Here is a 24,930-nt window from a genome sequence, read left to right on the forward strand (position 1 = left end):
TGAAACAGTTTGGTTGGTCTAAAGGTGATAAATCTTTATTTTCAGCCATGCAGAGCGACACTGTGGTGTAATGGTTAGCAACGCTGCCTACGGCGCAGGCGACAGGGGTTCAACTCCCGTCAATCTCAAAGTAGTGCAATGAACAAATGAATAATTCTTATGTACTGTAGGTGTAATCCCCCAGGCACAAAAAGAAACTGGCTTCAGCTGAAAATTAAGCATTAAAATATTGCACAAATACATAGACTAAGGCATATGATTTTATTCATATTTCACATATTAAACAGTAAATATAAGCAGCTATTTCAATAAAGAAATGTCCTTTTTCAGAAAACTCCCGTTCGCAAAAAAATCTTAAGAGCTCTGCAAAGAATCTGCATTATGTCCGCGATATGAAATGTCGAAAATGTCGGAGATTATTGTTTAGATATGTGATTAGTAGGAAAAACGGTAATTTCCTTCTAAATAATCAAAATCCTCTCCCGATGTAAAGCTGTTAGAATCACTTTTATTTCCGTATCGATTAGGTTGACGCGGAAAGGACGGCAATTTTTTTCAGAGTTGGTTCAGATTCCGGAAAAAGGCGGAGACATGTAGGGAGAAACTCAGGGTTTGTTGAAGCAAACCTGCCAGCGAGCAGGTTAGGTTCACAGAGTTAGTTACTATGGTAACTGACCTAAAGGTTGAGTTACCTCTCTTTCTGGAACGGAAAACTCAGAGTATCCCTCTTCTCAGGGTTAACAAACTCAGAGTTTCAGAAAAACCTTCTTTCTGGAATGGGCCCCTGGTGGCTTTGGAACCAGGTAGTTGGAGGGTGTGGTCATTTCAGTCAGTGCTGGTATTTTAGGGTTTTAAAATCACTGTGTGTAGTGTTTTGCAAAAAGTGGGATGTTGATAATGTGCTTATAGTTCTTATAGTCGGAAAGAACTGTATTAATGAGAAGGTACTTGGGAGCTTGATAACAATGTTTGATTACTCTTAATGGAAGCACTAAAGAAGAGAAGGCCAGTACTATGAAGCATTTTCGATGATTGGTGATGACAGCCGGCATTTAAACTGACAATTTAAAGTTTAGTTTCTGTAGAAAGGTCAATCCCCACATGGATAAATGAGTCAGTCCTGGGGCCCGTTTCACAAAGCAGGTTCAACAAACTCTGAACTTAACCCTGAACTCTGAGATACTATGATTCACCATGGCAGCTGGGAGAGAGTTATTAGATATTACTGAGTGTTTATGTAGAAAATTAGCTCATGCTGAGAAAGCGGAGCAACGTAACTGCAGCAAAGTAGAGATAGTTGGCGTGGCAGACAATTACTGCCCGATGTAATGTGTATAACTGAATGAAACAGTCGATTGATCTAAAGGTAATAAGTCTTTATTTTCAGGCTTGAACAGCGACACTGTGGTGTAATGGTTAGCAACGCCGCCCAAGGTGCAGGCGACAGGGGTTCAACTCCTGTAGTTCACAGTGCAATGAACAAATTATCATTTTCATTAAGTGTAATCCCCCCAGGCACAAAAAGAAAGTGGCTTCAGTTGAAAATTAAGCATAAGAATATTGCGCAAATACGTTGACTAAGGCATATGATTTTAATCATATTTCACATATTAAACAGTAAATATAAGCAGGTATTTCAACACAGAAATGTACTTAAACATTTCATAAATCTCCCGTTCGCAAAAACGAAAAGAATCTGGTTGCGGATTATGTCCGCGATATGAAATGTTGAAAATGTCGGAGAATATTGTTTAGATAATGTGATTGGAAGGAAAGGTAATCAAAATTCTCTCCCAACACAATCACTTTTATTTCCATATCGATTAGGTTGATGATGAAAGGACTGCACATTTTTTCAGAGTTGGTTCAGATTCCGGAAAAAGGCGGAGACATGTAGGGAGAAACTCACAGTTTGTTGAAGCAAACCTGCTAGCGAGCAGGTTAGGTTCACGGAGCATGTTACCCGGGTAACTGACTCAGAGTTATGTTGAACTGGCTTTGTGAAACCGAAAAACCAGAGTTTCCCTCATCTCCGGGTTAACTAACTCAAGGTTTTCACTAAACCTGCTTTGTGTAACGGACCCCTGAACACTGTCATGAACCCACTTTACAAAAGCCACCAGACAGAATGATCACCAAGACACAAGCAACAATCAAAGCCACACTGTCAACTCAGTTTAAACCAGTGGATTACACCATGAACCAACAGAAACGGTCCCTTAAATCGAGTCAACAATAAAAAAGGACTTTTCAGGGTTCAAGAACAACAAAATAAAGTAAACATTTCAGTTGAATTTAGTTCAGTGTGAGTCCTCTTCTCAACATTAATTATTAAAGATCTGCAGCTGAAATAACTAAAAGACTCAATTACATTTGATGTGCATTGTTTTTGGAAATGTCACTCATGATATATTGTTTCCTGAAGAGTATAATTAAACTTTTAAGAAGGAAAAAAAAAAGCAATAATCGATACTATCGAATCACATTACTTGTAGAATCGCAATAAATCAGAATCGCAATACAAATTGAATCGGCACCCAAGTATCAAATCGGAACAAAAGCATATCATCCCACTGCTAACGATATGAATATGAATTTTAAAAGGGCCAAGAAAAGAAGAAGCACCAGAAATCAGCAGGATATTTGAGGCACCACATTTCATCCCACCAATAATGGGAGTGATGGTCCACTCATACCTACCAAAGCCAAGGCTGACCTTCCTACATCCTCCAGGCTGTAGTGGATGACACATGCTGGGAAGATATTTCTTGACCCCATCTGGCCAAATCTGGTTTGATTTTACATTAAATTAAAGTGTCCTAAAATAAATAAAGGTGGTATTGTGAAATAAAAGTACCCTGAAATGAAAACATTTTACATTAAATTAGAGTGTCCTGAAATAAATAAATGTGGTATTGTGAAATAAATGTTCCCTGAAATAAATGTGTATATAAGTACATTTATACATTTAGTGCCTCCTTGGCTTAATTGAAGATTCATTCATTTAAAAATGAATATTGTCTTCAATGGCATTCCATACATCAGCAGAGCTAAGAGCTTTACCCAAACAGGGAACTGAGCAGAAACATCAAATTAAGGAGAACCCATTATCACACGTATGATAATGCACATCATGTCAAATTGTAAAATGTGGTATTTTCTGGTTTTGTATGCGTGCAAAGTAGCTTGTTGGCCCACCATCTTTTACTGCATTGGCCATCCTAACTGTTCATCGTCTGCCTTCCAACCACCAGAGGACCAATTGACTCCTGGGAAGCCACAAGTTGTGCTTGATGCTGGGAGATCCGAGTGTCTGTTGATAATAACGTTGGAGCAGCAGGGCGTGGAAGCGTGTAGACGACCTATCAAATGTAATGCATATCTGAATCCCAACAGAGGCCGATTGAATCATCTTTAATCAAGGTTTCAGCATGTAGCTTCTTCCACCGACAGAAATATTGCCGACCTTAAGAATGGGATGGGATGGGATTGGATGGGATGGCTCGGCCGGACTACCTCCTCTAAAAACGGTGTGCAACAGCAGCCTGTGGAGGCTCCTTACAGACTGGACCGAGTCTGAGGGTGCTGCATTCCTCTCACCGTGTCATCATGAAACTTGGACTGCAGCACTTGGACTGCAGCACTCGGAGCAGCGAGTCTCTACCGTGTCTCGACCTGTCGGAGGACGCGACCAGTTCACACACACTTCTGGAAACTTACCCGTAATCTCTGTTGCAGCTTGTTCGTCTGTTGTTAGAGGACAACATCCTGCTCATTTGGGAAGAAGTCTCCAGGCTGGGAACCCGATCCCGACGTAGTCCATCACAGCGCTGGCCGTCTTCACTAACTCCTCCGGATTGTCTGACAGAAGACTTGCTGCCGACCGTTAGATCCAGCAGAGCCCAGCCCCGCCGCTCTCTCGTCTGTCGGTCTGTGCTGGCTGGACCAGCTTCGTCAAGCTAGCAGCAGTTCGTCCGCTGGAGAATGCACTGTGCTTTTCAAAATAAAAGCATCCAATAATAACTGCATCTTCCGGTGGATCCTCATGAGACAGTTGTGGCGGCAGAAAAACGGGAAACAAGTTGAAACGTTGAGACATCTTCAGTTGTTGTGCCGTAAGATGTCAAAAACGTGACGTCAAAAAGATGATGTCCAATTTTATAGAATACTGTCGTCAGATTGGTTTCAACAACATAGTTATTTGTCTCCACCTAATGGCTGGAAAGAAATGTTACACAGTACAAACCAAGTCTAATACAGACTTCAAGACAACCAGCAGGGATTCAACTGCTTATCCTATATTCAGACAGGTAACCCGTCTATCACAGGGCTGACATGTAGAGACAGACAGGTAACCAGTCTATCACAGGGCCGACATGTAGAGACAGACAGGTAACCAGTCTATCACAGGGAGACATGTAGAGACAGACAGGTAACCCGTCTATCACAGGGCTGACATGTAGAGACAGACAGGTAACCAGTCTATCACAGGGCCGACATGTAGAGACAGACAGGTAACCCGTCTATCACAGGGTCGACATGTAGAGACAGACAGGTAACCCGTCTATCACAGGGCCGACATGTAGAGACAGACAGGTAACCCGTCTATCACAGGGCCGACATGTAGAGACAGACAAGTAACCCGTCTATCACAGGGCCGACATGTAGAGACAGACAGGTAACCCGTCTATCACAGGGCCCGACATGTAGAGACAGACAGGTAACCCGTCTATCACAGGGCTGACATGTAGAGACAGACAGGTAACCAGTCTATCACAGGGAGACATGTAGAGACAGACAGGTAACCAGTCTATCACAGGGAGACATGTAGAGACAGACAGGTAACCAGTCTATCACAGGGAGACATGTAGAGACAGACAGGTCCATCCTGCATGTCTTTGGACTGTGGGAGGAAGCCAGAGAGAACCCGTGACCTCCACTGGCTCCCTGTTGCAGCACGCATCCAATTCAAGACGATGGTTCTGGCCTTCAAGGCCATCAATGGAACGGCACCTGTCTACCTTCAAACACTGGTCAAACCACACACCCCAACGCGAGCACTTCGCTGCTCTACTTCTCTGTTCTGGCGCCTCAGTGGTGGAACAAACTCCCGACCAATGTCAGGACAGCAGAGTCACTGCCATCTTCTGAAAAAGGCTCAAGACCCACCTGTTCAGACTTCACCTCGACTCTGCATAGCATGACCCACTTCCACAAAAAAAAGCACTTCTATGTTGTTACTAGGGGTGTGAATCTTTGGCTTCACAGCGATTCGATTGACGATACAGTAGTTGGCGATTCGATTCAAGGACGATTTTTTTTTTGTAACGATTTGATTCGATTCTGTAAACCACGATTAGATTCAGTAACTTGTAACCAAAATTCTATATCCATTAAATAAACATGCAATAATGCGAGTGAGACCATCTGTATTCTTCTGAAAGGTGAAAAAATAACATATTTATTCCATAAAAAAGTAGTCCTGCATAATATTTTATGCTGAATACAAAAATGTAATGCTCAGTTATTTTTTAACATTTTTCAGTAGACTACATGCTGGCAGGGGAGAGAGTGTCTTAAATGTATTAAAACATTACTCATAAGTAAGAATCACGATTCATCCGAATAAATGCATTTATATAAATTATAGGTGAAGCCAAAATGGTTCTATTTATTTATTTTAGCAGATCGATTTAGTTGAATCTATAGGACTGACGATCGATTGTTAGTTGTTACCTATAGCACTTTGATCATAGCGCTGTTGTTCTTAAGGTATGTTTGCTGAACAGCTAATACTTTACTGAGACGAGGACCTAACACTTGTTTCTATTTTTTAGCTCTTACTTTATCGGCAATGATATGTTGTGTTTTCTTTCTTTTGACAAATGTACTTATTGTAAGTCGCTTTGGACAAAAGCGTCTGCTAAATGACCTAAATGTAAATGTAAACCCACGATGACAAGGGGAGAACATGCAAACTCCACTCAGAAGGAACCCGAACAGGTATATATCTATCTATACATATGAATATATATTTATGTATATAAACTGTATGTACATATATATTTACATACAGTATATATCCAAGTATATATACACTCACCGGCCACTTTATTAGGTGCCTTAATCCTTTGTGGCATAGATTCAACAAGGGACTGGAAACATTCCTCAGAGAGTTTGGTCCATATTGAGATGATAGCATCACGCTTTTGCTGCAGATATGTCGGCTGCACATCCATGATGCGAATCTCCCGTTCCACCACATCCCAAAGGTGCTCTATTGGATTGAGATCTGGTGACTGTGGAGGCCATTTGAGTACAGTGAACTCATTGTCATGTTCAAGAACCCAGTCTGAGATGATTCGCGCTTTATGACATGGAGCGTTATCCTGCTGGAAGTAGCCATCAGAAGATGGGTACACTGTGGTCATAAAGGGATGGACATGGTCAGCAACAATACTCAGGTAGGCTGTGGCGTTGACACAATGCTCATTTGGTACTAATGGGCCCAAAGTGTGCCAAGAAAATATCCCCCACACCATTACACCACCACCACCAGCCTGAACCGTTGATACAAGGCAGGATGGATCCATGCTTTCATGTTGTTGATGCCAAATTCTGACCCTACCATCCGAATGACGCAGCAGAAATCGAGACTCATCAGACCAGGCAACGTTTTTCCAATCTTCTATTGTCCAATTTTGGTGAGCCTGTGCGAATTGTAGCCTCAGTTTCCTGTTCTTAGCTGACAGGAGTGGCACCCGGTGTGGTCTTCTGCTGCTGTAGCCCATCCACCTCAAGGTTCCACGTGTTGTGCTTTCAGAGATGCTCTTCTGCAACCCTCGGTTGTAACGAGTGGTTATTTGAGTTACTGTTGCCTTTCTATCAGCTCGAACCAGTCTGGCCATTCTCCTCTGACCTCTGGCATCAACAAGGCATTTGCGCCCACAGAACTGCCGCTCACTGGATATTTTCTCTATTTCGGACCATTCTCTGTAAACCCTAGAGATGGTTGTGCGTGAAAATCCCAGTAGATCAGCAGTTTCTGAAATACTCAGACCAGCCCGTCTGGCACCAACAACCATGCCATGTTCAAAGTTACTTAAATCACGTTTCTTCCCCATTCTGATGCTCGGTTTGAACTGCAGCAGATCGTCTTGACCATGTCTACATGCCTAAATGCATTGACTTGCTGCCATGTGATTGGCTGATTAGAAATTTGCGTTAATGAGCAGTTGGACAGGTGTACCTAATAAAGTGGCTGGTGAATATATATATATATATATATATATATATATATGTATATATATATATAATATATATGTATATCCATCCATCCATCCATTTTCTACCGCTTATCCTGTATTCAGGGTCACGGGGGGGCTGGAGCCGATCCAAGCTGTCATTGGGCGAAGGCAGGGTACACCCTGGACAGGACGCCAGTCTATCACAGGGCCGACATGTAGAGACAGACAACCATTCACACTCACATTCACACCAGGGGCAATTTAGAGTCACCAATTAACCTATCCCCATCCTGCATGTCTTTGGACTGTGGGAGGAAGCCGGAGAACCCGGAGAGAACCCACGCTTACACGGGGAGAACATGCAAACTCCACACAGAAGGAACCCAGGCCGACCCGGGAATCGAACCCAGGACCCTCTTGCTGTGAGGCGAGAGTGCTATGTATATATATAATATAATATATATAATAATATATAATATATATAATATAAAGGAAACACATACACTTGTATGTGTACATTTCCACAAGGTTTAGGAGTGTGTTTATGGGACTTTTTGACCATTCTTCCAGAAGCGTATTTGTGAGGTCACACACTGATGTTGGAGGGAAGGCCTGGCTCTCAGTCTCCACTCTAATTCATCCCAAAGGTGTTCTATCGGGTTGAGGTCAGGACTCTGTGCAGACCAGTCAAGTTCATCCACACAAAACTCTCTCATCCATGTCTTTATGGACCTTGCTTTGTGCACTGGTGCACAGTCATGTTGGGACAGGAAGGGGCCATCCCCAAACTGTTGGGAGCAACTGTTGGGAGCATGGAATTGTCCAACATCTCTTGGTATGCTGAAGCATTCAGAGTTTCTTTCACTGGAACTAAGTGGCCAAGCCCAGCTCCTGAAAAACAACCCACACCATAATCCCCCTCCACCAAATTTTACACCTGGCACAATGCAGTCAGACAAGTACCGTTGTCCTGGCAACCGCCAAACCCAGACTCTTCCATCAGATTGCCAGACGGAGAAGCGTGATTGGTCCCTCCAGAGAACGTCTCCACTGCTCTAGAGTCCAGTGCCGGCGTGCTTTACACCACTGCATCCGAAGCTTTGCATTGTACTTGCTGATGTATGGCTTGGATGCAGCTGATCGCCATGGAAACCCATCCTATGAAGCTCTCTACACTGTTCTTGAGCTAATCTGAAGGCCACCTGAAGTTTGGAGGTCTGTAGTGATTGACTGCAGAAAGTTGGTGACCTCTGTGCACTATGTGGCTCAGCATCTGCTGACCCCACTCCATCATTTAACGTGGTCTACCACTTCTTGGCTGAGTTGCTGTCGTTCCCAATCGCTTCCACTTTGTTATAATCCCACTGACAGTTGACTGTGGAATATTTAGGATCGGTGTGTGTGTGTGTGTGTGTGTGTGTGTGTGTGTGTGTGTATGCAAGTATATGTGTATACCCACAATGCACTGCTACATTCACGCTATAATGTTAGTGCTGACTTCATTATTCACCGAGAATATTGAACATACCTTTAATATATGGAATGAGTGAAACTTGAATATATTGAATGAAACTTGAGAATATTGACTGAAATCTGTGTTCACGGAGGCGCTACCCCCATCTTGTTTCCGGTGCGATTTATCAGTAGGATGATGGGGCAGCTAGTGTGACATTGTGAGTGAGTCAGCCAGCAATGTAGTGTCTGTAATACTAATGAGATTGTACACTATGGATAATAAATGTGAGAGGTAAAATAATATTGGTAGCTTTAACGGCAATCAGTACAGCTGTACAGAAGAAGTACATTGAGGCAGTTACTTATCAGGCCGACGTGAACAGGCCTCCGGACACCCGGTCCACCTCATCCATGACCCCCACCCTTCACCCAGTGAGACACCGTCTGATACTAGGGGACACTAGAACTGGATGCATTTCAGTTGCTGTTAAACGAGAAACGGACATTAAATCGCTCTCTTTAAAGCGACTTCATTGACACAAACACTTATTTTACTGCCATGAGGTTATTGTGCGACTTTGGTGTTTAACCCTTAAGAGTTCCTGGGGAAATTTTTTTGCCATTCTGTTTTTTATTTTCAAGCCATTTTGTCTGTTTTGAATTAATATAGCTCACATTTTCCAGAAGATATTCATTTTTGAAACATTTTAGAATTGTCATCTCAGTTTGTTAAATTAGCCTAAAATGGCTAAGCTACACAAAAACCGACACATTTGTTCCTAGCGACAAAAAAAATTCCCATTGAAAACCATTGAAAATGGCTTTTTTATCCCACATTTATCTTAAAGTGATGGTTCGGAGTGAAATGCACCCTAGGTAATTTCCACCATGACATCCAGCCAAATACCCCCTCAATTTTTAGCGATGGTCAGCATTGGTCAAGATAGCCGCTATCAGCCGAATGGCTTAATACTAGCGCTATAGTACATAGAGTATATCTTGTAAATTACCCCACTAATAATGCATGGAATCTTACCAAACTTCTGCAGTAGTACACATAGGGTCTGTACTCACAAAACGAGGCATTTGAAAGTTTGTAAGTACACCAGGAGTTTATTTAAAAGAACACTTGCCTGATAGCTTCTATCCTCGGCTGCTATGCTACCGCAGCGTAGACGCCACTTCCGTGTTTACCCAGCCGATGCCGTGACGCAAGTTTCATGCGAGAGTATGAAAAAGTTTCGCTGAGTTTTTAAAAATGCTTGTATTATCAGGTCAACACATTTTTATAAATGCTTGTATTATCAGGTCAACACATTTTTATAAATGCTTGTATTTTCAGGTCAACAAGTGTTGACAAGTGTTGACCTGATAATACAAGCATTTATAAACATTTAGCGAAACTTTTTCATACTCTCGCATGAAACTCGCGTCACGGCATCGGCTGGGTAAACACGGAAGTGGCGTCTACGCTGCGGTAGCATAGCAGCCGAGGATAGAAACTATCAGGCAAGTGTTCTTTTAAATAAACTCCTTGTGTACTTACAAACTTTCAAATGCCTCGTTTTGTGAGTACAGACCCTATGTGTACTACTGCTGAAGTTTGGTTACATTCCATACATTATTAGTGGGGTAATTTACGAAATATACTCTATGTACTATAGCGCTAGTACTAAGCCATTCGGCTGATAGCGGCTATCTTGACCAATGCTGACAATCGCTAAAAATGCTTCCGAGGGGGTATTTGGCTGGATGTCATGGTGGAAATTACCTAGGGTGCATTTCACTCCGAACCATCACTTTAACATAACGAATGCATTCCTTTATGTTAATATCCTCTTTTGGACTACTGGCTTTTCATTTAACAGTTTTATATCTGTCCACCAGGTGGCGCTACTTTTCCCCCATTTTAAGCATGTTGCAAAATGTCACTCTTTTTACTGTTTTCTCCAAGGGGCCTTGCTACTAAAATGACAAGTGTGTGTCGTCTTTTATGTTGGATAATGGTGTTTGTTTGTGTGTGTGTGTGTGTGTGTGTGTGTGAGTGTGTGTCCGTCTTCATAAATCTTTTCTCTTAGAAGCCACTCTGCGTTCTAAACTAATTCAATAATAAAAACAATGAGAAGTACGAGAACCAAAACAAAATTGGTTCTTGCTCAGGTCCATGGTCAAAAGTATGAGAAGTAGTGCAGGAGTTGTCATTTTGGAGATGGCAGACAGACATTACAGCACACAGGAGGCTCTGGGCATTATCATGCACTCCGAGTGCGAGGATGGCTCCTCATCCTCCTCCGAGGACTCTGAGGCTGACACGGAGGAGGCCTCAGAGATAGAAGACCAGCTGGAGTCCAACTCCGACTCATCGGAACACTCATCGGAAGATGAGAGCAGAGGGGAAATGGATGAAGCAGCGGCAGGATGGACTTCCAAAAATTTACATTTACATTTACATTTAGGTCATTTAGCAGACGCTTTTGTCCAAAGCGACTTACAATAAGTACATTTGTCAAAAGAAGGAAACAAGGAAACCACAACGAATCATTGCCGATAAAGTAAGAGCTAAAAGTAGAACAAGTGTTAGGTCCTCATCTGAGTAAACTAGTAGTTCAAGAGCAACAGTGCTACGATCAGAGTGCTATAGATAAGGGTGTTTTTTTGGGGGGGGGGGGGGGGGGGCGGGGGGGAGGTCATGCTAGTCGAGGTGAAGTCTGAACAGGTGAGTCTTGAGCCTTTTTCGGAAAATGGCAAATGACTCAGCTGTCCTGACATTAGTCGGGAGTTCGTTCCACCACTGAGGCGCCAGAACAGAGAAGAGTCTGGACTTTGCTGAGCGACATTTGTTTGATTTCAGCGATGGTGGTACCAGCCGGCCAGCTGAAGTAGAGGAGCGAAGTGCTCGCTTCGGGGCATGAGGTTTGACCAGTGTTTGAAGGTAGATGGGTGCCGTTCCATTGATGGCCCTGAAGGCCAGTGTCATCGTCTTAAATTGGATGCGTGCTGCAACAGGGAGCCAGTGGAGGTCACGGAGGAGGGGGGTCACATGGGAGAATTTGGGTAGATTGAAGATAAGACGTGCTGCAGCGTTCTGGATACGCTGCAATGGTTTAATCGCAGAGGCCGGGAGTCCGGCCAGGAGAGAGTTGCAGTAGTCAAGGCGGGAGATGACCAGTGCTTGGACCAAGAGTTGCGTTGCGTCCTTTGTGAGGAGGGTCCGAATCCTGCGGATGTTGTAGAGGGCAAATCTGCAGGATCGGGCCACAGCAGTGATGTTGGGGGTGCAGGATAGTTGGTCATCGAGGATTACACCCAGGTTCCTCGCAGTTGACGACGGCAATACTGTGATGCCCTCGACAGTGACCGACAGGTCCATGCGAGGGCAGTCTTTCCCTGGGATGAAGAGGAGTTCGGTTTTATTCAGGTTAAGCTTGAGGTGATGTGCAGTTGTCCAGACAGAGATGTCAGCCAGACAGTCCGAGATGCGAGTTGCAATGTGGGTGTCAGAGGACGGGGGGAAAGAGAGGAACAGCTGGGTGTCATCTGGTAGCAATGGTAGGAGAATCCATGCGATGTGATAACAGAACCTAGTGATCTGGTGTATAGTGAGAACAGAAGCGGTCCTAATACTGAGCCTTGAGGGACACCCGTGTCCAGAGAACAGGGTTTGGACATAGAGCCATTCCATGTGACCTGAAAGGTGCGATTTGTCAGGTATGATGTAAACCAGGCGAGAGCAGAGTCAGTTATGCCAAGTTCAGCCAGAGTGGAGAGGAGGATTTGGTGATTGACTGTGTCGAACGCAGCAGATAGGTCGAGGAGAACGAGAACGGAGGAGTGGGACGAGGCTCTGGCGTCTCGCAGGGACTCGGTCACTGTGAGGAGGGCCGTCTCAGTGGAGTGAGCAGTCCTGAATCCTGATTGATTAGGGTCTAGGAGGTTGTTCAGCGAGAGATAGGATGACAGTTGGTTGTAGGTGGCACGTTCCAAGGTTTTAGAGAGGAATGAAAGAAGAGATACAGGTCTGTAGCTTTGGATGTCTGTAGCTTTGGATGTCAGTAGCGTCTAGGGTGGGTTTTTTAAGGAGAGGTTTCACGGTAGCTGTCTTAAAATCCGCTGGAATGACACCTGAGGTGAGGGAGGAGTTGATCAGGGTGGTGAGGAATGGCAAGATGTCGTGTGAGATGTCTTGGAGAAGAGAGGAGGGGATCGGGTCGAGGGAGCAGTGGTGGCACGGTTAGATGTAACAAGTGCGTGAACATCTTCAGAGGTGAGGGGGGTAAAGCTGGTAAGACCATCCGAGTTGAGGGTTGGGAGAGATGTCTTCTGGGAGGGAATAGGCGTAAATGAGGAGCTGATGTCATTTACTTTCTTGGTAAAGTAAGTAGCAAAGTCATCGGCAGTAAGGAAGGAAGGGGGCGGAGGGGTAGGAGGGGTGAGGAGGGAGGAGAACACGGAGAAGAGTTTCCTGGGGTTGGAGGCAGAAGAGTTGATCTTTGCCAGGTAGAAGGCAGATTTAGCTGCCGAAACAGTTGAGGTGAAGTCAGAGAGGAGGCGGTGGTACTGAGCAAGGTCCTCGTGCTGGCCCGATTTCTTCCATTTTCTCTCTGACGCTCGCAACAATGATCTGTTGGTTCGCAGAGGTTCAGACAGCCAGGGAGGGGGGGGAGATGATCGCGCAGGTCGTGAGATAGGGGGACAGAGAGTGTCCAAAGAAGAGGAGAGTGAGGACATCAGGATGGAGGAGGCTTCCTCAGTAGGTATTAGGGAGAACTGTTCTGAGGATGGTAGCGAGGAGATAACAGTTGAGGAGAGAGCGGAGGGAGTGAGGGATTTCAGGTTGCGGCGGCTGGTGACCATTCGAGGCATAGAGGGGAGGGATGTGGTGGGCTCCATGGGGAGGGAGAAAGTCACAAAGTGGTGGTCGGACACGGTGAGCGGGGTAACAGAGAGTGCCGAGATGCCACAGGATCTTGTGAAGACAAGGTCAAGTTGGTTCCCGGCGCGGTGAGTTGGTGGAGAGGGGGAGAGCGTAAGGTCAAATGCGGAAAAGAAGTCGATGAATTCAGATGAGTGCAGCTTTCCCGAGTGGATGTTGAAGTCACCGAGGACGACGAGTGGCGTGCCATCATCAGGGGAGCAAAAATGGAAGAATTGTTTTGGTCTCCAATGAACTCTGCGATGCTCCGCTACATCCCAGCAGCCAGAGGTTTGGTCCCGGGACTGACACAGTATGCCACTGCACTGACCCGGCCTCCAGTGCTGCTGACAGAGGAAATCCTGCAGCATATTGTCGACCTGACAAACCAGCATGGGAGAAGCTCAATCCGAGACTGGCGAGATGTTGAGCTGGTAGAACTAGTTTATGTGGGGCTGCTCATTTTTGCAGGTGTTTACCGGTCAAAAAATGAATAATTGACCCATCTCAGGGCCTAATAATAGTAATAGTAATCGATTACTACTTGAAATGTATTTTATTTTTATGGAAATAATTTGTTTTTTAGTTTTTTTCGATAAAAAAATGGGGAGTTATGTAAACATATGTACAATCTATGTTGCTGCCAATCATTGACCCATCTCAGCTCCTAATAATAATAATACTAATAATCAATTACTATTTTTTTTTTCGATAAAAAAACTGGGAAGTTATGTAAACATATTGGCCTTTAATATAATTCATATTTGGTATGTATATTTCCGGCTGAAGTAGTTTTGTAAGACTGACTCGTTTAAAGTGGAAAAAATATTAATATATCATATTTTTACAGCCCTTTTTCGGAAGGTGACATTTTCTGTACTTAGGGACACGAGTGTAAGTTTTGCTTTTAAATCTGACACTGTGGGAAAAATAATGCATCAAAATCATTGTTGCTGCCAATCATTAACCCATCTCAGGGCCTAATAATAATACTAATCAATTACTATTTGAAATTTGTTTTATGGAAATTATTTTAGTTTTTTTCGATAAACAAATGGGGAGTTATGTAAACATATTGGCCTTAAAAGGGTTAAAATTCTTAAAATATAATTCATATTTGGTATGTACACTCACCGGCCACTTTATTAGGTACACCTGTCCAACTGCTCGTTAACGCAAATTTCTAATCAGCCAATCACATGGCAGCAACTCAATGCATTTAGGCATCTGATGGACGAGTCTGGGTTTGGCGGTTGCCAGGACAACGGTACTTGTCTGACTGCATTGTGCCACGTGTAAAAATTGGTGGAGGGGGATTATGGTGTGGGTTGTTTTTCAGGAGCTGGGCTTGGCCCCTTAGTTCCAGTGAAAGGAACTCTGAATGCTTCAGCATACCAAGAGATGTTGGACAATTCCATGCTCCCAACAGTTGCTCCCAACAGTTTGGGGATGGCCCCTTCCTGTCCCAACATGACTGTGCACCAGTGCACAAAGCAAGGTCCATAAAGACATGGATGAGAGAGTTTGGTGTGGATGAACTTGACTGGCCTGCACAGAGTCCTGACCTCAACCCGATAGAACACCTTTGGGATTAATTAGAGTGGAGACTGAGAGCCAGGCCTTCCCTCCAACATCAGTGTGTGACCTCACTAATACGCTTCTGGAAGAATGGTCAAAAAGTCCCATAAACAGACTTCTAAACCTTGTGGAAATGTACACATACAAGTATATGTATATATGTATACACACACACACACCGGCCACTTTATTAGGTACACCTGTCCAACTGCTTGTTAACGCAAATTTCTAATCAGCCAATCACATGGCAGCAAGTCAATGCATTTAGGCATGTAGACATGGTCAAGACGATCTGCTGCAGTTCAAACCGAGCATCAGAATGGGGAAGAAAGGTGATTTAAGTGACTTTGAACGTGGCATGGTTGTTGGTGCCAGACGGGCTGGTCTGAGTATTTCAGAAACTGCTGATCTACTGGGATTTTCACACACAACCATCTCTAGGGTTTACAGAGAAGAAGAGCATCTCTGAAAGCACAACACGTGGAACCTTGAGGTGGATGGGCTACAGCAGCAGAAGACCACACCGGGTGCCACTCCTGTCAGCTAAGAACAGGAAACTGAGGCTACAATTCGCACAGGCTCACCAAAATTGGACAATAGAAGATTGGAAAAACGTTGCCTGGTCTGATGAGTCTCGATTTCTGCTGCGACATTCGGATGGTAGGGTCAGAATTTGGCGTCAACAACATGAAAGCATGGATCCATCCTGCCTTGTATCAACGGTTCAGGCTGGTGGTGGTGGTGTAATGGTGTGGGGGATATTTTCTTGGCACACTTTGGGCCCATTAGTACCAATTGTGCATCGTGTCAACGCCACAGCCTACCTGAGTATTGTTGCTGACCATGTCCATCCCTTTATGACCACAGTGTACCCATCTTCTGATGGCTACTTCCAGCAGGATAACGCACCATGTCATAAAGCGCGAATCATCTCAGACTGGTTTCTTGAACATGACAATGAGTTCACTGTACTCAAATGGCCTCCACAGTCACCAGATCTCAATCCAATAGAGCACCTTTGGGATGTGGTGGAACGGGAGATTCGCATCATGGATGTGCAGCCGACAAATCTGCAGCAACTGCGTGATGCTATCATGTCAATATGGACCAAACTCTCTGAGGAATGTTTCCAGTATCTTGTTGAATCTATGCCACGAAGGATTAAGGCAGTTCTGAAGGCAAAAGGGGGTTCAACCCGGTACTAGCAAGGTGTACCTAATAAAGTGGCCGGTGAGTGTATATTTCAGGCTGAAGTAGTTTTATAAGACTGACTTGTTTGAAGTCCCGGCCTCTGCGATTAAACCATAGCAGCGTATCCAGAACGCTGCAGCACGCCTTATCTTCAATCTACCCAAATTCTCCCATGTGACCCCCCTCCTCCGTGACCTCCACTGGCTCTCTGTTGCAGCACGCATCCAATTCAAGACGATGACACTGGCCTTCAGGGCCATCAATGGAACAGCACCCGTCTACCTTCAAACACTGGTCAAACCTCACGCCCCGACGCGAGCACTTCTCTACTTCAGCTGGCCGGCTGGTACCACCATCGCTGAAATCAAACAAATGTCGCTCAGCAAAGTCCACTCTTCTCTGTTCTGGCACCGCAGTGGTGGAACGAACTCCCGACTAATGTCAGGACAGCAGTCATTTGCCATTTTCCGAAAAAGGCTCAAGACTCACCTGTTCAGACTTCACCTCGACTCTACATAGCATGACCCACTAACTACACCCCCCCCCCCCCCCCCCCAAAAAAAAAACTTACCTATAGCACTCCGATCGTAGCACTGTTGCTTTTGAAGTACTAGTTTACTCAGATGAGGACCTAACACTTGTTCTTTTTTTAGCTCTTACTTTATCGGCAATGATACGTTGTGGTTTCTTTGTTTCCTTCTTTTGCCAAATGTACTTATTGTAAGTCGCTTTGGACAAAAGCGTCTGCTAAATGACCTAAATGTAAATGTAAGTGGAGAAAAATATTAATTTAGCATGTTTTTACAGTAGTTTTTGGGAAGGTGACATTTTTTGTACTTGGACACGAGTGTAAGTTTATTTTAAGGAAGTCTAACGGTTAAATCACCACCAAAGTCACACAATAGCACTTACAAGCCAATAAGCAATGGAGGTAGCAACAGACCAGCAACAACTGCCTTCTCACTGTGGTCAACAAGCCTCCTTGACTCGGTCCAGTCAACACCTGAATTTTAATACGAGTCTATTCAAGGAGTTATTGTATGAGAGCTTGGATTAGCCAAAAAGAGGTTATTCTATTGTACTAAATATCAAATAAATCATATCTGACCTGTCAAAGAAGTTTAGGCCTTTGCCACTTTAGTTAGATTCACAAAGCAGATACATTATAATTCATAACCAAAGTCATAGAAGTGTCAGTACAATGTTTATCTGTGAAACCAGATTGGGCTGGCCAAGTGGTGGAGAGTAGAGAATAGTAGAGAACGAGTAAGAGATGCTACACCTATCCCTCTCTCATAGTTGGACAAACTGACTTTCACATTTTTTATCCGTTACTGACGAGGAGCCGTTGATATTAGACCTGAGCCAACATTTGTACCTTCAATGAATCAGAAAGGAAATATAATAGACTGACAGCACGGGACGGAAACAGAAGACATGAGAATCATTTAAATGACGCTATAATTACATATGATGTCTACATATGGGGCTTTAATGACCCCATATGCAAGAGGTGTATAGTAGGAGTAGGCAAATATGTCAGTTCACCCGTTTAACACGGACACAAGCCTGCAGACAGACCTTTCCTTGTCTGATAGTTTAGCTTCAGGTCACGTCACTACTTTGTAACGGTTTAATCGATGTTGGAAATAAGACTTCACATTGAAACAAGTTATCCTTTGCATTCAGAGAGTTCTGTGGATCCATAAATAAAACTAAAATCTCTTGTTGTAGAACCATTAACACATCCTTAAAAAACGTAGACATCCTGCCAAAATGGTGAGCAGCCGATTGAAATAAAAGCATGTGTAGTTTTCAGCAGTAGATGGGCTCTGGTAGGCTGGATGGGACACAGTCCTGGTCTGTGGAGAGCTCCGCCGGCTGCCAGTGACACTCGATCAGAGCATCGTACAGTTCCTCACTGAGCTCCATGAACTTCCTGTTGGCCTCCACCACGTCCAGCTCTGGAGTGGGATCTGCAACAGCCGCAGAGAGAATACATTCACAAGAGGGAAAAAAAAGTCTTTAAAGCTTTTAACTAAAACTTCTAACAAAAGCAAACTAACGTTGAAAACAGGAATATTCATGAAGACATCGGCTGTAAACCTGCTTCAAATACACATATTTGTGCAATTGAAATATTAGAGATTTACAGTAGTAAATCTGAAGATTAACAATTACAAATTGCATCGATACATAAGTCAATGACTATAAAAGGAAGTTCACCTTCAAATTCATCATCGTCCTGAACGTCTTCACTTTCCTAGAGGAAACAAACACCATGTTAGTGACTGCTAACAGTGACTCGTGTGTGGTGACTGCTAACAGTGACTGGGTGTGTAGCGACTGCTGTCTGCTAACAGTGACTGGGTGTGTAGTGACTGCTGTCTGCTAACAGTGACTGAGTGTGTAGTAACTGCTGACTGCTAACAGTGACTGGGTGTGTAGCGACTGCTGTCTGCTAACAGTGACTCGTATGTAGCGACTGCTGTCTGCTAACAGTGACTGGGTGTGTAGTAACTGCTGTCTGCTAACAGTGACTGAGTGTGTAGTAACTGCTGTCTGCTAACAGTGACTGGGTGTGTAGTAACTGCTGTCTGCTAACAGTGACTGAGTGTGTAGTAACTGCTGACTGCTAACAGTGACTCGTATGTAGTGACTGCTGTCTGCTAACAGTGACTTGGTGTGTAGTGACTGCTGTCTGCTAACAGTGACTGGGTGTGTAGCGACTGCTGTCTGCTAACAGTGACTGGGTGTGTAATGACTGCTGTCTGCTAACAGTGACTGAGTGTGTAGTAACTGCTGACTGCTAACAGTGACTGGGTGTGTAGCGACTGCTGTCTGCTAACAGTGACTCGTATGTAGCGACTGCTGTCTGCTAACAGTGACTGGGTGTGTAGTAACTGCTGTCTGCTAACAGTGACTGAGTGTGTAGTAACTGCTGTCTGCTAACAGTGACTGGGTGTGTAGTAACTGCTGTCTGCTAACAGTGACTGAGTGTGTAGTAACTGCTGACTGCTAACAGTGACTCGTATGTAGTGACTGCTGTCTGCTAACAGTGACTCGGTGTGTAGTGACTGCTGTCTGCTAACAGTGACTCATGTGTAGTGACTGCTAACAGTGACTGGGTGTGTAATGACTGCTGTCTGCTAACAGTGACTGAGTGTGTAGTAACTGCTGACTGCTAACAGTGACTGGGTGTGTAGCGACTGCTGTCTGCTAACAGTGACTCGTATGTAGCGACTGCTGTCTGCTAACAGTGACTGGGTGTGTAGTAACTGCTGTCTGCTAACAGTGACTGAGTGTGTAGTAACTGCTGTCTGCTAACAGTGACTGGGTGTGTAGTAACTGCTGACTGCTAACAGTGACTCGTATGTAGTGACTGCTGTCTGCTAACAGTGACTCGGTGTGTAGTGACTGCTGTCTGCTAACAGTGACTCATGTGTAGTGACTGCTAACAGTGACTGGGTGTGTAGCGACTGCTTTCTGCTAACAGTGACTGGGTTTGTAGTAACTGCTGACTGCTAACAGTGACTCGGTGTGTAGTGACTGCTGACTGCTAACAGTGACTCGGTGTGTAGCAGAGAGCTTACCTGTGTGGGGGGGTACTGTGTGTAATCATACTGCTGGTAGTTGTAGCCGTAGCCCCCTCCAGTCTGATCGTAGCCCCAGGAGGAGTAATAGCCAGGGTAGGCCTGCTGCTGGTACTGGTTGTACTGGTCATAGCTGGGCCTGTATGCTGAACTGGACTGCCACGAGGATCGGTGCTCCGATGGCGGCTGCTGCTGCTGCTGCCGGTTCCTTAAACTCCAGAGGGAGGAAGAGACACACAGCTTAAGTTTGACTTGTGACTCCTGATAGATAAACCAGCTTGTTGAAAGAAGAACTCACTTGTTGGCAGCCAGGCTGAGTCTCAGAGGTTTACCCCCCAGACCCACAGCACCCTGACAGTCCTCTAAGGCCCGCTTCTGCAGCCGCTCGTCTGGGAACTGAACAAAACCACAGCCCCTACAGCAACACACAGGAAGTGTTCAGGGAGAGTTCAGCTCCCCTTTTCTTTAGAAGTGGTGCAACCCTTTGATATAACGGCAATATATTGCACCTCGGACATCTATACTCACTTGGAGTTGCCCATGCTGTCCAGCACTACTTTCCCACCGCGACAGGATGGGTAGCGGTTGTAAAAGAACTCATAAAGCATCCCATCATCCACCTCTGGAGTCAGATCACCCACGAACAGAGAATACATCTGACTAGGAGGGAGAAACAGCCACATAGTGTGAATGAAGGGAGGAGTGAATGGTGGGGAGTCAATGAAGGGAAACGTTGGCATTTTTAACCTTGGGTTTGTGTCTAACTGACCAAAATGATAATCATCAAATACCCCTCACAATTATTCACCAATTTTAGGTCCTAAATATTTTATTGCACAGTCACATAATCAATGACAATGTGGAACTTAACATTTGTTTTCCACAACCTTGTCCAACACAAAAACCATCACCTTTAGTGGATGGACACCAACGTCTACACCGCAATAGTGGAACAGTTGTTCTAATTCATCAGTTAGACAGAAAAATGCGGCAAAATAGGTTGAAAATACCAAAATGACCCTTTAGTCATCTTTGCCCCCTTCCATTTGGACTCACCCACTGTCTTGTTTTCCAAAGGTGGCTCGGTTTAACTTGAATCTTGTGGGCTGTGAGGATGAAACATGCCATTAGTCAACTGAGATGAACTACATCAAACATGGATGCTGTATGAACAGACTTCATACCGGACTGGCTCCTGGTAAGGCTTTCCCGTTGATTTTGCGGAGACATCGCTCAGCTGTGGCCTCGTCCGTCATCTCCACGAAACAGTAACCCAGAGCACCCCTGGGTGACGACACACTGTTTAAATGTCAGACTAGATCAACTCAAAGCAGACCCACGGCTACTACTTGTGGATTTAGTTCTCACCCTGTCATCTTGTTGCGTATGATCCGCACATTAACCACCTGCTCACCCATGGTGGAAAAGGCTCTGGTGACGAACTTCTCATCCATGTAGGCTTCCAGCTACAGAGCAGACGTTGGAAAAATAAAAAGGTCAGGGGTCATTCCGAAACAGTTGAAAGAAGCAAAGGGATGATATGAACATTGCATGTCATTATTACTCTGCTAAAACAATTGTGATTCACGATATTATCCCGATAATCATCAGAATCTGATTAAAACCCTTAAGACGGCTCTAAAACATCCTGGAATCACTTTACAATATGTTAAGGAACAAATTTATTGTGTCAAAGTTGAGACTCGTCGTTTTTGGTTAAAGGCAAAAGAAGGTCATTTCGAAAAACCATCGACTTTGAATGCATCGCTGAACCGACAAAATCCGGCACCCTTCGTTCAGACCTGTGTAAAGTCGCTCCCCTAGAACGCCAAACGAGTGCTCGAGATCGGCAGAGTGTGCACAATCAGTTAGTGAGTAGTAGGAGTGTGAATCTTTGGCTTCACAGCGATTCGATTAACGATACAGTAGTTGGCGATTCGATTCAAGGACGATTTTTTGTTGTAACGATTCGATTCGATTCTGTAAACCACGATTCGATTCAGTAACTTGTAACCAAAATTCTATATCCATTAAATAAACATGCAATAATGCGAGTGAGACTATCTGTATTCTTCTGAAAGGTGAAAAAATAACATTAATTCTATAAAAAAGTAAACCTGCCTAATATTTTATGCTGAATACAAAAATGTAATTAAAATATGCTCGGTTATTTTTTAACATTTTCAGTAGACTACATGCTGGCAGGGGAGAGATTGTCTTAAACGTATTAAAACATTAATCATAAGTAAGAATCACGATTAATCAGATTAAATGCATTTATATTGATTATTGGTGAAGCCAAAACGATTCATTCTATTTATTTATTGTAGCAGATCGATTTAGTATAATCTATTAGGCTGGGTGAACCCTGCCTGAACTTCCGGGAAATTTGGATTTCGCTCGGCAGTTTAGGCTGGACACCCTCAGGCTTACTTTCGCTGTTACATTGCCAGAATCTTTGGCTCCAATCAGAAACGGCCATTCTCTCCTGGCACGCTATTGGCCGGTGACGTGACGATGACGAAACATAATGGGCCTCGTTCATTTGAACGATGCCCATTGATCCCGCCTCTTGAGCAGTAGAAACAAAGCGCAGCTTCCCGGCCATTCTCTCCTGGCACGCTATTGGCCGGTGACGTGACGATGACGAAACGCAATGGGCATCGTTCATTTGAACGATGCCCATTGATCCCGCCTCTTGAGCAGTAGAAACAAAGCGCAGCTTCCCCAGACTAATGTTCAATCTTAAAAGATTGACCTTAGTATGGTGAAAACCAGACTAATAATCTATAGGACTGACAATCGATTCATCGATTAATCGAATGAATCGTTACACCTCTAGTGAGTAGGCTTGGGGTGGTTTACACATTTTCTAACCGGTCTGATACTAAGCCAAAGACCAGACCTAACCGGTTAGCCCAGCACTGACCACGGATAGTTGGACCTCTTGGGTAATCTCACTGTGACGGTCCGCTATATGTTGGACTAGGAGATGAAGAGCAGTACTCCAAACCCATCCCCTGTATGAAAATCATATAAAAGGCTACTTAAGTACAGATATTTTTATTTTAAAACAGAGACTTTATGTTTACAGGTATATTTATTTTAAACAGTGACTTTGTTTAAAATATCAACATATTTCAAATATGTACATTTACTTTTGAAATTGTTTTACTTTATCCTATTATCCTACTTTTATCCGTTACCAAGGCTAAGAAGCAGTTTTGTATTTGAAAGTGTGACTTTTTTTTTTTACACATGTATTTATTATTATGCAATACAATTGAATGTAAAAAAATGCTTCGCTTATAAGCAAAATAAATAAATAACTTTTGAATATATACACAGCAATTAAGTTTTATCCTTGCGCACAAAATGTTTACCGAAACCCAAGAACCGAGGTACGTATTGAACCGTGGCTAACTAACTGTATTGTTGCATTCCTAATGCACAATATGATACTACCTCCTCAACAGCAGATACACAACTATACTTTAAAGTGTCTTTATAAACGCATATATGTTCATACATTACATATATTTGGTGGCATTGTTTAAACGTTATATTTTTATACTTATTTGACCCATTCTTCTTTAACACCATGATAGTGAGCTGGACAGCTTTAACAAGTCACTCGTGTTTACAGTTATCACGACAATGGGAGTGTCATTCACATTCATCAACGTATTATAATCCTATATGGACCCATCCCCACTGAGAAATTCTCCTCGCACATCTTAAACGGTTTTCAACAGTATCCATGCTGAAATGGTCCAGGTTTAACTCATCTCCGGTACTCATTGAGCCTGTAGAAGTGTTTCCCGGCACTCAAGTGCCTCTTCACCGCCATGGAAACACAGACGGGAGACACTGGAAACACGTGGTTTCCACCACATAGGATACAGTTGAACGCGTCCCCCCTCACATGCGCATCAAACAGACTGAGTGGTCTTCAGTGTGAGCGGACAGCAGTCTCCCTCCGCCAGGTCCGGGCCCAGCTAACCCATGTGTGCTAATAACGTTAGCCTGTCTGCTAAACAACGTTACCCTGAAGAGCTGCGGGTTCAACCGCTACTGTGCCGAACAACCGACACGAAGCAGTCGTTAGTCAGCTAAAGTTGCTTGCTACAAAGAGTTGCCCGACAAACGACGCAAGATAAAAGTGGCGCTTTTCTGAAGGGAGTTTTGAATCGCAATCCATTCATGCAACTTCCGGGTCTTGTGTTAAGTATCTAGCACGGTAGAGACAGTGAATTCTGTCAGTAAAAACTTGGAACCAACTCACGTTGCCCATCCATAAGGTGCTCATGCTGCTACCGGAGAAGAAAGACCCTGTTGGGACCCCTCGAACACGGTTCACTGTGAATTAAGCTCAACGGTCAACGTTAACTACCGTAGCGCAGTAGGAAAGTCCACTAACATACGTCACGTGTTATTCTTCTTCACAGGTTTTAATGGAGGCCGACATCCAGTGTAATGCATTAGCGCCACCAGCTGGATTTAAATTAAAAGTCACCCACGCTGACACGGGGAGAACATGCAAACTCCACACGGACCCAGACTGAACCCGAACCCGGACTCGAGCCTAGTCCCCTCTTGCCGTGAGGCGACGGTGCTAACCTCCAAAAACCCCCCAAAAAACTAAAATATTCATTTACTAAACTATACAGAGGCAGTTCCGCCCTTCCGGTGGACCACCATGGGACCTTACTTCGGCAATAATATGTATGGTAGTCAATGGCAAGAGACATACATGTATGATCCCCGATTGTGTCATGAATTAAACAAATTATGTTAGTCAGTTTTAGCTTCTCATGATACGACTCAATACTACAGACTACTTCTACTACCCCAACAGCAAATACACAAATGGACTGTATAGTGTTGTTGCTGATATAGGTTCTCCTTGTTATCTATGAGATATAATGCAATGCAATTGAACAATCAATAGAAG

The 24,930-nt window shown here is 44.1% G+C and overlaps 2 protein-coding genes across 3 annotated transcripts in view; both read right to left on the reverse strand.

The window, feature by feature from the left end:
• Positions 1 to 3,901, reverse strand: part of tmem200b (transmembrane protein 200B) — a 70,954-nt gene extending 67,053 nt beyond the window's left edge. The window contains exon 1 of the mRNA XM_084032624.1: positions 3,721 to 3,901. The gene's annotated coding sequence lies outside the window, so the exon portion shown is untranslated. The remainder of the gene's footprint in view (positions 1 to 3,720) is intronic.
• Positions 3,902 to 17,225: 13,324 nt separating this feature from the next.
• LOC311028227 (tRNA selenocysteine 1-associated protein 1-like) lies at positions 17,226 to 24,411 on the reverse strand. Of its 2 annotated transcripts, none has more exons than XM_084032628.1 (9): positions 24,262 to 24,411; positions 21,345 to 21,442; positions 21,161 to 21,260; positions 21,033 to 21,082; positions 20,505 to 20,636; positions 20,275 to 20,391; positions 19,977 to 20,190; positions 18,610 to 18,646; positions 17,226 to 18,359 (listed from the first exon to the last, which is right to left on the reverse strand). In XM_084032628.1, the coding sequence occupies exons 1-9, from the start codon at positions 24,283 to 24,285 to the stop codon at positions 18,199 to 18,201; spliced, it is 933 nt and encodes a 310-aa protein (XP_083888754.1). In that variant the 5' UTR covers positions 24,286 to 24,411; the 3' UTR covers positions 17,226 to 18,198. The 2 variants fall into 2 exon arrangements, with proteins under 2 accessions (XP_083888754.1, XP_083888753.1); XM_084032627.1 differs by having other exon boundaries at positions 21,161 to 21,275.
• Positions 24,412 to 24,930: the final 519 nt, after the last annotated feature.

The sequence above is a fragment of the Eutrigla gurnardus genome (assembly GCF_963514095.1).
Source record: "Eutrigla gurnardus genome assembly, chromosome: 17".
Taxonomy (NCBI): Eukaryota; Metazoa; Chordata; class Actinopteri; order Perciformes; family Triglidae; genus Eutrigla; species Eutrigla gurnardus.

Bases quoted from the DNA above. Each gene is read 5' to 3' on its own strand.
- LOC311028227 (XM_084032627.1), bottom strand. From the start codon at position 24,285: ATGAGCACCTTATGGATGGGCAAC. The intron at 21,276-21,344 runs GTGAGAACTAAA...ACATTTAAACAG, and splicing joins ATACGCAACAAGATGACAGG to TGTGTCGTCACCCAGGGGTG. The intron at 20,637-21,032 runs GTGAGTCCAAAT...TCTCCCTCCTAG, and splicing joins TTTGGAAAACAAGACAGTGG to TCAGATGTATTCTCTGTTCG.